This window comes from Anser anser, assembly GCF_964211835.1.
Source record: "Anser anser genome assembly, chromosome: 23".
In the NCBI taxonomy this organism is placed as follows: domain Eukaryota; kingdom Metazoa; phylum Chordata; class Aves; order Anseriformes; family Anatidae; genus Anser; species Anser anser.
The window spans coordinates 6161714-6176042 of NC_139744.1; the positions used below are offsets into that span (position 1 = coordinate 6161714).

Consider the following 14329-nt stretch of genomic DNA (forward strand, 5'->3'; position numbering starts at 1 on the left):
TCCGCGTGATGCTGACCTGCTCCCTGGCAGCCAGTGGGGCAGGTTTGGCTCCACAGAGCCCAGTATCGGGCACCTCCTCCAAGCCCTCCCTTCTTCTTGGCTGAAGCGACAGCGGCGTCTCCTATAGCTGGGGCTCATTGCTGGGGGAAGCAGCAAGGAGCCCATGGGACACATCCACGAGCAGAGCAGAAGCTCTGGAGACTGGGCTGGAGGTGCTGGGGGGAGCTTTCATCTCGGGAGGTCTCTTGAGCAGAACGGGACCCCACTGGGGGTCCTGCAGAGGATGGTGCGTCCAGAGGCTCCCTGGAGGGAGCAGGTATTTATGACTGGGGCAGGTGCTTTCCCCCTCCCAGTGGTATGGAAAACACTTCCTCCCCTAACACACATCAACACATTTGGTATTGTAATAATTGACCATTTACGGTTGTTTATTTTAAGAAATGTACAAAGAAAAAGGGCTTTAGCTCACACAAACTCTGCTCTTTGGCATTTTTCCATCACCGACGACATGTACGTACAAGCAGCATTGATCGTGAACCACAACCTGGGCTGGAAAGAGCTGTGCCATGGATGCTTCCCATGCAAAGGCATTTTAAAGCAGCATGCCACACCGTAAGAAGCTCAGGCTCCTGTTCCAGGGAGCGTCACCCTATGCACATGGAAATGGAAGCACAACGTGGTGTGATGCAGTGGGCAGAGCAGCCCCGGCTCTGCCGCCTGGCCAAAAGCACATGGACGCAAGCGAGCTCCGTGGGGTGCCATAAGGCATCTGCAACGGCTCTGAGCCAAAACCAGCCCAAGGGAGAAGATATAATATTAATAATTAAAAACAAAACAAAACAGAAGAGAAGAAAAAAAGACAGACCCTTTGGCTTCAAGCAGCAGCCCTTGTTTTAACTGGAAGTTTTGGTTAGTGGTTTTTTTGATCTTAAGAGTGTTTTCCCTTTTGTAGAAAGAAGGCAGTCCAGAGATTAACCGGGGTCCTTTTGCTCATTTTACTCCATTTTCTTTCCTTTTGGCCACCTATGGGAGCAATGACAGGACCTTCCCCTGGGAGAGCCCCTCTCCGTGGGATGTTTCCAGCTGCAGGGACAGTTCCGGAGCCCTGACCGAGGGAAGGACACCCTGCCTGAGTATTGGGTAATTTGGAGAATTTACACCCACCTGCCACCCCTCCCGAGCGTTTCTGGGTAGGAGCATTCATTGTGTTAAGGCCCCGGTGCTTGGTAGCTGATGGGGTTTATGGGACCCCATTGAGCGACTCAATGCAAAGACCACTCCCCACTCCCCGGGGACATGTCTCATTAGCTAAGGCTAGTTTCCGCTTGATGTGGGGCTCGAAGAAAAGTGCTCAAGGTGTTTTTTTGTTACAGGGAACTCCTGGAGGAGGTTCTCCAAATGCTACCTCTGTCCATCGCTTTCCTGCCACAAAATCTGGATGGAACGGGAAAACAGAAGAGAAGCATGAATATACAGTTTACATTCGTACCATGGAGACCTGAATGATTTATGATTTCAATGTATATTCAGAGACCTTTAAAATCTGATATTTAACCCTGAGAACATATCTGTAGATGCTTTGTTTTGGCTATGCAAACAAATCTTTAAGACATAATTGCACTTTCTCTGTATATAACAAAAATCCATAAAGCTTATTAAAATATCCAAAAGAAAGGTGCTACTTTAAGACATTGGAGATTTTTTTGTTCACAAAACCTTTCTGTAATTATTCTTAATATTATTTCACTTGGCTCATCTTTCACTGGTTACTTGGCTGCACTCTGGAAGAATAATAGGAAGAAAATATCTTCATTGTGAAATAACATTAATAAACAATTACTTTAAGTAAAAGGACAACCATCCTCATTTGTTAATGTCCGAAAAACATCATTATCATGATTAGATCATTTCAAAACTAAAATGTTTCTCTTTCACCAACAATAGAGAGATTTCACATTTCAATCTCATAAGAAAAATATTAAGCCCTTTGCAAGTGCAGTGAGCTACAAAAACCAGGATCAGTAAGAGATCCTGCTCAGAAAGTTAAGGTGTCTGCTTGAAATATCTGAAATTAGCTCAACATCTGAGATCTATTGATCTGAACATGGAAGATTTCTGAAGAGGAGATACAAATGGAGTCTTTTCAGGCTGGGTGATGCCACCAGATGGAAATCACTCCCCGTTACACAAGCGACTCCTTCACAACGCGTTTCCCATCCCACACTTTCATTTCACCGGGAGCATCTTGAGTCTCTGAGCTTGGCACAGGTGTAAGGCTGAAGGCTGGGGCTGTCTCCAAGTCTGTCCCACTGTTCCCGTACATCTCATGCATTTTGGTTGCGATCAGACCTTCCTTCTCGGGCGCGTCCCCTCTCAGGGCGTCTTCGTCCTTACTGTGCCTGTACATGTAGGAGGCCTGCTTCACTGAGCGCCTCAGGAGGTACCTCCGGAAAGCCCTTTGGATTTTTGTAGCACACACTTCCTCGTGCTTCCTTTTCAGAGTGGTGGTGATGGGTTCGTAGGAAACCTTTGAGGGGTTCGCGGCCATGAACTTCTCCTCCATGGTGGCCTTCAAAGCATCCATCTCTCCCGAGTCTCCCAGCACTTCCTTTGTCAGGGCAAAGAGGATATCCAGACAGTGGATTTTGTCCCCAGCAACCATCGGTAGATCCATAGTGATCAGCTTGATCTTGTTTGGTTTAGGAATTTTGAGCGGCTCCTGCAAAGTGTCCACGAAGTCAGACAAGGTGCTGTACGCGATGAACTGGGTGGCATCCGGGTCAAACTTCTCCCATGTTTCATAAAACATTTCAAAATCATCTTCACAGAGTGGCTCGCTGCTCTCCTCCGTGGCCACATTGAAATTCTCCAGGATGATGGCAATGTACATGTTCACCACAATAAGAAAGGAAATGATGATGTAGCTGCAGAAGAAGAAGATGCCGATGGATGGATTGCCGCAGTTCCCTTTTACTGAACTGCCAGGGTTCTCCAGTTCGGGGTCGCAGTCGGGGGGGCCGCTGTTGAGGATGGGGCTGAGCAGACCATCCCATCCGGCCGATGTGGTGATCTGGAAGAGGCAGATGATGCTGTTCCCAAAAGTTTCAAAGTTGAAGATGTCATCGATCCCTGCCTCTTTCTTTACGTAGGCGAAGTTGGACATCCCAAAGATGGAGTAGATGAACATGACGAGGAACAGCAGGAGGCCGATGTTGAAGAGGGCAGGCAGGGACATCATCAGAGCAAACAGGAGAGTCCGGATGCCTTTTGCTCCTCGGATCAGCCGGAGGACACGGCCAATCCTCGCCAGCCTGATGACCCTGAAGAGCGTGGGTGATACAAAGTACTTCTCTATGATGTCTGAGAGGACAATACCTGCAAAGGGATGAAAAAGAAGTGAGTTTGCTGTACTCTGCAGCTGACACAGGGGGGCCAGGTGGAGCTTCTCCATCATCTACCAGGGCTGGGATGAGACCAGCCCCAAGCGCATGCAGTTCTCTCAGCTCCTCCGGCAGTAAAGGGAACATATTCAAATCTCTGAGTGCAGAGCCAAAGATTAAACAGTGCTGCTGCTCTGCTTCTGCAGTGCAGCCATGAAACATTGAGACAGAGGGAGTGGAACACATCTCCTGCTCCTCACCCTGCCTTGGTGGCACAGGGTGGCCTTGCATCCCTCTTGTCCCAGGGTCCCTTCACCCTGCTCAAAGGTGTGGGCACGGGGGGTTGGCTGGTGATGGCTGCGATCGGACAGACCATTTCTACTCTTTGTTACCCAGTGGGGTCCCCGAGGAACTGGTAGAGCCTCCAGGGCTTACCTGCAATGGAGAGGATGACCACCACAAAGTCAAATATGTTCCAGCCGATAGTGAAGTAGTAGTAGCGCAAGGCGAACATTTTTAGCACACACTCTCCAGTGAAGATGACGATGAAGACCAGGTTGATTTTGTAGAGGATGTCTGTTTTGAGCTGGCTTTGATCATCTGTTTCGACCATCATGGTCACCATGTTAAGACAAATCAGGATCATGATGGTTATGTCAAACACTTGCTTGGTAACAAAGTCAAACACCATCCCTTGAAACTTGTTCTGCCGTGGGGGCCGTGGGGGCAATGATGGAGAACCAGAGATGAGGTGGGAACACGGAACAGACCCACAGAAAACAAAGACACAACAGAAAGAGAAGAAGGAACCATATTTAACAGTGTGCAGGAAATCTCAGGGTCACAGCCCCTACGTGGGTCTCAGCCCAAACCGCGGGAGGAAAACACCCGGCGCCTCGCAGGATGAGGCCAGGCTGGTGACACTGTGGGTGAGGTGTGGGCACAGAGCTGTTGTTTTCCAAGTATACCCAATGCTAATGCATCAGAGCAAAAAAGAACACACGGGAAAAGACCTCACTTGATCTGGGCCACCAAGAAGCCCAAGTCACAACTGTGTATATATTGACTGGACCAGTTTCCCTTCTAGGAGCATTGAGGTTTCGCTGACTCTAACTCATTTGTGAGAGAGGAACTAGGAGAAAAACCTGATCCCTATGAAAGGGATCCCCCTCTTGCCCTTGCCAGCAGACCCAGGGCTGAAGAACAGATCCAGGCAGGGTTGCCTGAGGTGAACCTCTCCTGAAGCCCCAGCCCTTACAAAGATCCCGTCTGAGGAGATAAAGGGGGAACCAGGATTTGGCTCTTTGTGCCGGCAAATGCTCTACTCCAGACCTTTCTTGTTCACTTGGAACAGTCGGTGGCTTGAGGCACTCCCTCCCCACTGCGCTCCAAGGAGGTTAACCCAACGTACCGAGGGCCTGGGGATGGGCTTCTGGGGTTTCTTGGAGCCAAGCTTCTTCATGGCGTTATAGTATTTCTTCTGCTCTTCCGTCATGAAGATGTCTTTACCTCCAAAGTATAAAAGGAATCGCCACAGTTAGCCTTGGGGACTCACATCTTCCCACCAAACATCCCTGACCATGCCCCGCTCCTTCCCACCATGCATCCCCAGCTGGGCTTTGCTCACTGTGCTGACTCAGCGAAACCTGCTTCCTCCCCCTGCTGACAGCACCTATGGGTGCTAAACCCAGCGCTGTGGTTTCCTCCTGCTGAGGCAAGATGACGGCACTGGGGAAGCACCTGGTGCATCAAGCAGGGCACCCCGTGCCCTAGCGGCGCTCACCCTAGCTCCGTGTTCCCAGATCCTGTGAGCTCAGAACTTGCTTGGTGCGAGCAACACGTGCTGCATTACGCACTCTCTGCCCCCGCATTTGTCCCATGTTATTTGCTTCAAAACAGCTCAGAAATTTTCATTTTCAGAAGTTCAGTCTTTCCCCAACGCATGGAAAAATGACGAGAAAGGGTCGCGGTGGGAAAAGGAAAGATGCTGCTCCCCTCTCTCCTGGACCAGGGCTCCAGGAGGCAGAGGTGGCTGCGGGACCCAGAAAATACTTATCTTTTTCTTCTGCTGGTTGAAGTTGTCAATGATGACACCGATGAAGAGGTTCAGGGTAAAAAAGGCACCAAAGATGATGAAGATGACGAAGTAGATGTACATGTACAGGTTGATCTCGTACGATGGCTGTTCTTCAATCTGGCCAGGAGAGATGGGAAATCAGAGATGAGTACATGACACTAACTCTCCCCCAAAAGCATGTCCCCAAGCCCCTGGTCCAGGGGCCACCATATCCTGACAAAGCATGTGGTGGCTGCTGCAAAGCCTTTGGCAGATGCTGGCTGGGTTGTGTGGTCCCCAGGGGAGCAGGCACCAGCTGGGCTGAGGACAAGGATGTCCGGAGCCCTGTGCTGGGGAATAGGAAGGCTGCACAGGACAGGGCTGATATTGATGAGCAAATTGGGCTTCTTCCCAACTGTCAACTTTCCAAGGGCTGAAATACAGCCAAAAGGGGAAAGGAGAGGTGGTTTAATTCACATCATGCCAGCACCCGGGGGTGACACAGCCTGGCAGCCTGAGGAGGGTTTTCCAACCCTCCTCATCTCAATGGGTGTCATTTAATTCTGCTAATATTTGAGCCGAGACGTCCCTAGGTGTCACAACTGACTTCCCCCATTTCAAGGCAAGCTCCTGGCAGAGGAGAGCACATTTTCTCCCGTATCAGCTTTATGGCTGGGTGCTTGGCAGCTGCAGCCGGGGTGAGCAGAGCGGCTGTTTCTGAAGCTAAAAAAAGGCAGTGAAAACAATGTGCTCGGGGTGTGGGTGTGCGGGGCTGACCCTCAGTGGGGCACGGGCGAGTCTGCTGTGCTCCCTTAGAGAAAGGCAGGAAATCCCTCCCTCAGTATCAGCCCATGGCCATGGTCAGGGGTGGTGCAGGGACACATCTGGGGATGGATCACAGCACAAACATGAAACTCTTCGGAACACTTTTTTTTTTTTTGGGTATATATATATCACTGTCTCCAGGATGGGATAAGTTCTTCGAGCTGGAGGAGCACACAGAGGACGTCACACAGAGCTGTAGGTGCAGTATGGGGATTTTGGACCGCGAAGCTGAAGCTGGGTGCAGCCCCAGCTGTAGGGTGGGCTGGGAGCCTGGCGCAGGGACCGGGGTGCAGCTGGGATGGCGGCTGGGATGAAGGTGACAATGACATGGGTGGCAGAAGGCTCTGGGAGGGACACAACCGACCGCCCTCTTTGAAGCTGCAGACCTTGGCAGGGGGACTTTTTTGGGGGGGGGTTCTCCACTCTTTGGCCCATGACCCAGCTGAAGCCGCGGCCAGCTGGGTGGAACCAGCCCTATGGGATGGGTGACACTTGGTGCTGGCAGTGAGATGTCCGTGTTTATCCCCTCACCTCACGCGAGTCCACGGCGGCATACATGATGTCCATCCAGCCTTTGAAGGTTGCCTGCAGGGACAGAGAGAGGAGCGGGCTCACCAGGAGGCAGCTGGGGCTACGGGGGGTGTGGAAGGCACTGAGCACACACTTGGGGCTTAGGTTGGGGTTTGGCTCCATGCATGGAGCTGCTGCTGCACCACAGGCGGCTCCTCAGGGGGAATGGCAGAAGGACCACGTGCTGCATCCACAAGAAACACACATCCATGCAGAAGTACTGAAGTTGACACAGGTGCATGCACACCTATGGGCATATAAGCTCCATTCTGTGGCTGAGGTTACCAATGACTTCCTAAAGCACCACATCAAAAGAGGCTGGGAAAAAGCAGCTGTGGACTCTTTTCTCCCTAAAATAATGAATTGCCCCAATTTTCCTGGCTGCTGCTTTCCTTCTCCCCGGACGAGTGCCACCTCCATAAATCCTGCCTTCTGTCTTGCTGCCTCTGATGGCTGGTGGACCCCCATCCTAGCGAGGTGAAGGTACACTGTGTATTTACAGGCTTTTGCTGCTGATTTGCTAAGCAAAAAGCCTGAACATCTTGTTTCCTGAGTCTGATGGAACAACAAACCTTGAAGAGGAAGCTAAATTTATAGGTGGTTAATCAGTTTGGGTTCACTTTGGTTCTGCAACCACCAGTTCCCCTGGATCCAGTGGGAGTAACCCCAGTCCACCCAATAACAGAGCCCACACCTATATTTTTATTAAAATTGTGGTGAGCAGTTCCCCTTCTGCTTGCCTTGCTCAGCTGCAGTGGGTTCAGTGGAAGCACGGCTGCATTCGTCCACTGCCCTGCAGCCAACACACACATGTTCTTTTTCCAATCGTCATCTTCCTCATGCAAAACTCTTGCAGCCTGTGACTGTAACAGACCTAACTGTAGCAAGGGGAACATCTCCCTGCCAGGAATCTGTTAGGCTGCAAAATTGGATTGGGAGTCTGGAGTTTAGAGAGCCTGAGAGGTGGATTGGGCAGATGGGAGGCTTTGTTGGCTCCAACTCCCCTGCATTATGTCATATTCCTTTTCCAAATAATGGTGCTTTAAAACTCTCTTGCCTCCTTGATCCTGCATCCCCTGCTGTGGAGGACTTCCTGCAGCTCCAGGCTTGGTGCTACACTCATTCATCCACAACAGTTCCCTGGTGACAACTACCTTTTCCCCTCCCATCTTCTATCTTCCCCCTTTCCTCCTTGACTCTGCAGGTTTTTGGGGTTAAATACCAACTCTGGAACTAAGCAGCAGCCAAGAAACCCATCCTAGGCATCAGGGGAGCACCTCATTTTAACCCTGATGCTACTCACGCTGCCCTGCTAAGACAACGTGCTGCTTGGAGGGACAGCAGTTGCTTTCTGTACGTACCACCTGCAGCAAGGACAGGTATCCCAAGCCCACGTTGTCGAAGTTGACCTTGACATTGACCCATCTGACCTCGTTGGTGTGGAGGAGAGCCATGCAGTCACTCTTATTGTTCACCACACTGATTTCAAAGAGTTCCCCCGAGGTGGTGTTTACGCATCGGTAGTACTTCCCCGCAAAGAGGTTCACCCCCATGATGCTGAATATCAGCCAGAAGATGAGGCAGACCAGCAGAACGTTCATGATGGAGGGGATGGCGCCCAGCAAGGCGTTCACCACCACCTGCATGGAGAGAAACAACCATGGAGGCCCTGGCCAAGGAGCCAGGTTGGCAGCCAGGTGGCCCTGCACCTCTGTGTCCCAGCCTTATCCTCCCCTGCAGCACCGAGCGGGCTCAGGCTGGGCCAAGGGTATTTAGCATTGACCCCACTGATCTGGAGACCTTTGGAAATTGTCTGGGATGGGTTCCCAATGTTGGTGACCAGCCAGGGCCTAGCTCTGCTGACCGGTGCTGCATCATGCAGCCGTGTTGGAGCATGAAGAGGCACCTACCCGCATCCCTTCAAATCTGGACAGGGCGCGCAGCGGTCTCAGGGCCCTCAGTGTCCGCAGGGACTTGATGGCTCCCAGTTCGGAGTATCCCAGCCAGTTTGCTGTCAGGCTGATAATAGAAACCTGGAAGGAGCAGCCCAAGGAGTTATCAGCACCTCAGATGGAAACAGCGGGGAGGAACTGAACCCCATCTGTGCGCCCCTGCCCTTCTCTCCCTCCCCAACACCCCCCTCAGGCCGGTGTCATCATGTTGTCTTGGGACACAGGGACTGGCATTGAGTCCCCAGGTCTCTGGTGACCAGGCCACCCCAAGGAGGTCCCTGCCTCTTGGGTGGAGGTGGTGAGGGACACAGAAATGGCCTGCTGTGTCACAGAGCTTTCAGAGCTTTTCAGAGCTTTTTTTTAACCCCCCTGGCTAAGTGTGATCCTGCAGGCACTCGTTGCACTTACATCGACGATGAGGAAATCCAGCCAGCACCACGCGTTGGTGAAGTAAACCTTGAAGCCGTAGGCCACCCACTTGAGCAACATCTCGATGACGAAGACGTAGGAGAAGACTTTGTCAGCGTACTCCAGGATGGTGCGTATCACCCGTCGCTGTTCAATGTAGACGTCCTCAAAAGCCTGGAAGAGGCGCGGAGCTACGTGACAGTCGTTCTTCCACTAGACCCGCTGCCTAGCTCGGTGCAGCCATGGCCACAGTGCATCATCCCTGCTTTCCTGGGGCAGCCTGAAGAGTTGAGAGCCTCGCTACAGGTGGCATTTACAGACCAACGTGGGGTCTAACCCTTGTTTGCAGGTTCTTGGTGGCTATGTGGAGCAGGGTTCGTCCCGGAGCAAAGCTGTGCTGAAGCAAATGTCCAGCTGCACCTAATTCCCAACAGTCTCCATGTGAATCAAAAGCCAGGACACCTACCCGCACCTTTGGGTGCCCAGGTAGTTTTGGAAATTCTCTTAGGAGTTTGGGTTCCTGATGTGTCCACGTGGCATGTAAAGTGTGAGCAGAGGTAGGGGCACGGTGACCAGGTGCTGCACAGCTGCTTCAGCACAACTTTCGATTCCCACACAGCTACAGCCTCAGCTGGCCCCAGACTGCACGTCAGAGCGTGGTGTGGACACGTGAAGTGCACCTGAAGGCACGTCCAGTCCCTCTGCTCGCCTTCCCTCTCTCCTTATCCCCAGCCCTGCAGAGGGATTGGTCTCCCCATCAGCTCCGTGCATTTACAGGGGCAGCTGAGCTACGCCCAGCCCAAACACTCAGGGAGGACCTAACGGCCGACGTACAGCTTTTTAGTGAGGTCATTGCAAATGGAGACCCAGGTGCTGGGAAAGCACACCCGTCAGCAGCTGAAAGTGCTGAACAGCAAAATAATAATCATCAATTATCCATAAAGCATCTCCTGCCAGTCAGTTATGGAGGCAGCAAAGTGATGAGCCATCCACATCAAGCTAAGCTGAAGGTGCAGATGGTTCGCAGCTGAGATTAAGGGTGGGAGGAGAAGCTGCAGGGAGTTGCTGCAGAGCAAAGACGGGGTGAACGGTGGGGTGGGACCTACCAGCGCCCCGCTGCTGAGGAGGATCATGAAGACGATGAAGGTCTCGAACCAGTCATGCTCAACGATGCGGAAGCAGGTTTTCCGGACGTTCCACCAGACCTTCCCTCTCTCGCTGGCGATGTCCACGTAGAGGCAGGGAAACCTCTTCACGCAAGCTGGAGATGGGGACAGAGAGCCTGGGTTGCCTCTCCACCAGAGAGAAGTTTTTTGTGCTTTTACTGATGCTTTAACCCCTCCCAGGTGGAGGCTGGGGAAGGACCCTGCTGGGTATGGGGACGCCCACCCACAAGGGCAGGAGAATTGGAAGCTTGGGTTGAGCTAGGCGAGCCCTAGAGCTGTGACACTGCAAGCACTGGTTTGCAACAACCCCTCCATGCCCACCACCCCCTCTCCATGGAGTGCCCAGTTCTGCTCGATCCCTCACCTTCGGTGAAGCACTCCTCGGGCTCGCTGCTGTCCTCAGCCTCTTCTGCCTCCGCCTCCTCCTCTGGCGGCGGCGGCTTATAATCCACGGTGCTGCACAGAGACGAGGCATTGTCGCTGGAGAGGGGGTTCTGCAAAGAGGAGGATTCGGGCTGGGCAGTGGTGCCCATGGGCTGCCTCCAGCCCCTTCAGAGGCCAGGCAGGGCCAGGGGCTGCTCCATGGGCGGTGCATTGGGAACAGACTTGGTAGGCGCGGGGGATGCCCCGGTAGGGCTTTGCGCCCTCCTCCCATGGGGACTGACCCCACGTGGGGCCACGATAACACTTTCCCAGTGGGACAAGCAGACGTGCTGAATCCTCTGGCATGGAAACAACCACACAGACACCGTGTGGCATTGTGTTGGACATCGGATTTTTTTGGGGGAGGGGGGCACCACACTGTCAGTGCAGACCTCAGCCCTTTTCCTGCTGGGGGCAAAACACGCTGTGGTTCCCAGCACGACGAGCAGCGACCAGAGCTCCCTGCCCCCAGAAGCAGGTGACGGCTCCTCCAAGCGTGTCCCCGGCTGCAGGGACAGGCACCGTCACAGCCGCCGCCTGCACCGGCCATGCGGAGAGAGCTCGTCCTTGCTACCACAAGCGATTAATTCCCTTTGACTCATTTTCTACAAATTTCATCTTTATCGTGGAGGTGTTTCTAAAGCTTTCCAAGTTTTTGGAGCAGGCTCTGCACCCCCAGCACATTCTTGGCTGATTCCCCAAAGAGCGAGCCCCCAGCTTTCATGAGCCTTTGCAGTAGATTTAAATCCAACACAAAGAGAAAGGAGCTACCCGACATCGGGCTTTTATGGGAATAGGATGGATTTGTCCACCTGAGTGCAGGTGAGGTGCCAGGAGTCACTGAGGGAGCCTGCCCAAGGGTTTGGGAGCCTTTTGTGGGGGTCTTTGCTCAGAGGCAGCTCCAAGTCCCTTTCCTACGAAAAGAGCACAGAGCGGGGCCGTGGGATCAGCCAGAGCTGAGAGCCTTGGAGCATCTGTGTCGCGTGAGCTCGCAGGAGCTTCACTTTTCATCTAGGTTCAGAGGAGCCAGAAGCCCCCTGTGCCCAGTCGCCCTCACATCACTGCAATCTCCCATCCCCTTGTGCCACCATCTCGGGCTGCTTTCACCACCTCCTCCCCGTGCCCCGACCCGACGCACGCTCTGCCAGGTGTCCCTGTCCCAGCGGGCCTGCGGAAGCCCGGCTGGCCATCGTGGCACGTCTCTCGCGTCCCGCTGGCGTGGCCGATGCCGGAGGGCTCGTAGGCTGAGGTTCACCCAAGTTCAAAGCCTGCATCCCAAATAGCTCCCGCCTGCTCCATCCCGCCATACCACTCGGCTTGGCTGTCTTCCCAGACACCACTCAGCATGGCCCGGAGGGGCTGATAACGAGAGAAAACCTTAGCAAACCCTCGGAAATTTTTTCTTTTTTCTTTTTCAGAGGAAACTTTGTGCAGCACGTGCAGGAGGAGCAGATTTCCAGACCTGCCCTGCCTGGGAGCAACCAGAACCCAGAAGACCTTGGATGGGGATGGCACAGGGAGGAATGCAGGACGGTATTGGCTTGCGTGGAAGGAGATGATCCTTCCCTGAGGTATCTCGTGCTTTCAGTAGCACATAAAGGAGCTGCTCCCTTCTCCACCAGGCCAGGGCACACACCCAGATCATGCTGGGGTAATTTGAAGCACTGTCATCACCAGCAGACCCAGGGGCCATGGTCACAGCTCTAGGAGCAAGCGTTGCTCCGGGGGACCCTTGCAGTTGGAGTACTGCGTGCTGGGGACACACAAGGCACTGCCTCAAGGAGCAGAACAGAGCAGCAGCAGTGGCACCAGGTGGCATCTGGTGGCTCTGTGGGAGCAGAGGGCAGCTCCCTGCTGGGGCTGGGGAGCAGAGGAGGGGCAGGGGGATTAGGAGGCCTCGGCAGGGAGCCAGGCAAGCTGTGACCCCGGGGAAGGACAGACAGAAAGCATCCGCCTCCAGGACAGACCTTGCAAGGGCACGAGGTGGGGTGGCACCAGCCCAGCAGCTCCGGAGGCTGGGGAAAGGTGCCCAAGAGGTGCACCGCAGGCTCCTGTAACCCAGCAGCTCCGGGACCTCTGGTGCCCGGGGCAGGTCCTGTGGCAGGGACTGGGGTGCCCGTGCTGCTCCCACTGCGTGGTCCCCAAACCCATCCCTTCTGACAGCCCCACCACGTGCCTGCATCCAACAGGCTTGCAGGGCTATTTCTGTCCCACACCCCGTACAACACCTCCAGCCCAGCGGGGTGTTTCACCAGCATCCACGGCTTTCCCCATCCTTTTCCTGCACACAAGTGCTGCACAGCCTGTGACCCCGCTAATTTGCGGTACTTGAGGATCCTCCTGCTCTGGCACCACAGCCCAGAGCATCCCACGAGACGTCCCCCTGCCCAGAAGCACGGGGCTCCAAGGCAAAAAGCACCCAAGGAGAGCCCTGAGCTGCGGCACGGACTCTGCACAGTCCTAGCACACCACCACTGCTGTCCCTGTCCCCTCACTGCAGACAATAAATCAGCTCAAAGAGGCAGGAGCACTCGAGGAGAGCAGCTGCCACTGCCTTGCTGCTGCTGCTTCACCCTGAAAAATATCTTTGTCTCGGAGAGGAGCTGCTGTTGAAGGGAGAGAACATTTATCAGCATTTTCTGAGCACTCCCAGCTTGTCATAGTCACCAGCAGCCATGTCCCCAGCACGAGGTGGTGTGTCGGGCTTTGGCTCCATCTGGAGCTGATCAATGGCATGTGAACACAGCGAACTAGCAGCCTCTTCCCCGAGGCCCAGAGCTCCTATCCCAGAGCTAATTAGTGCCTGATTTCTAGTTACTAGGCAGTCATTTCTGGTGCTGCCTGCCAGCCCGTGTCCCCTCCTGCCCGTTGAGGCAGGGGATGCGATGTTTGTGCATCCCCCTGGCTTGCACCCTCGCCACTATTTGACTGAATTTCTCCACCAAAACCAGCACAGATGACGGGATAAGCTGGTATTTGGTGGCTGCAGGTGGCGGTTTGTCCCCTGCACACGGTGAGCAGCCCGGGGTGGCTCTCAAAACATCAGCCCTGGGATGCTGGAGCTCTGCTGGGACCCCTCTGGTAGCCACACACAGGGGCTTTTCCCCAGCTTCTGGGTCACACGTCATGGTGGCGAGGAACTGAGGTCCCTGGGGATCCCATGGGTCAGACTGGGAGCGTTCCCCTGCTATGGTCAGGCTGGTGTTAACAGCATCACCTCTGTACAATGTGACCGCACTTCTAGTGCGCTATGGAATGGCCTGCGTGTACGGGGGGGGGGTGTGGTGGGGTGGGATGTGCTACTAGATTGGACTTATAATAGGAAAAATGGGGGGAGAAACACCAGTTTTCAGGCCTCCTGCTTGTAACGTTAATGGGAATGACAACAGCAACTCCCTTGCCCAAGGAGCTCTGGCAGGTTTGTCCCTTCTGAGCGCACCAGAGCAGAACAATTTCAACAGCTCACAGCCAGCCACGGCCCTTCCTGCCGCCTTCCCCCTGCAGCTCCCACTGCCGAAAACACCCCCTTCTTCCCAGCTGAAAACAAAT

General features: G+C 53.9%; 1 protein-coding gene across 3 annotated transcripts in view; it reads right to left on the reverse strand.

Moving 5' to 3' along the window:
- Positions 1-1138: 1138 nt before the first annotated feature.
- Positions 1139-14329, reverse strand: part of SCN4A (sodium voltage-gated channel alpha subunit 4) — a 45460-nt gene continuing 32269 nt past the window's right edge. For all 3 annotated transcript variants that reach the window (XM_083809061.1, XM_083809060.1, XM_083809062.1), the window contains 10 exons: positions 10722-10851; positions 10298-10452; positions 9192-9365; positions 8742-8864; positions 8193-8471; positions 6793-6846; positions 5437-5574; positions 4792-4896; positions 3816-4086; positions 1139-3375 (listed from right to left, as the gene is read on the reverse strand). In XM_083809061.1, coding sequence (XP_083665187.1) covers positions 2183-3375; positions 3816-4086; positions 4792-4896; positions 5437-5574; positions 6793-6846; positions 8193-8471; positions 8742-8864; positions 9192-9365; positions 10298-10452; positions 10722-10851 — 2622 coding nt within the window. In that variant the 3' untranslated portion in view covers positions 1139-2182. The remainder of the gene's footprint in view (positions 3376-3815; positions 4087-4791; positions 4897-5436; positions 5575-6792; positions 6847-8192; positions 8472-8741; positions 8865-9191; positions 9366-10297; positions 10453-10721; positions 10852-14329) is intronic.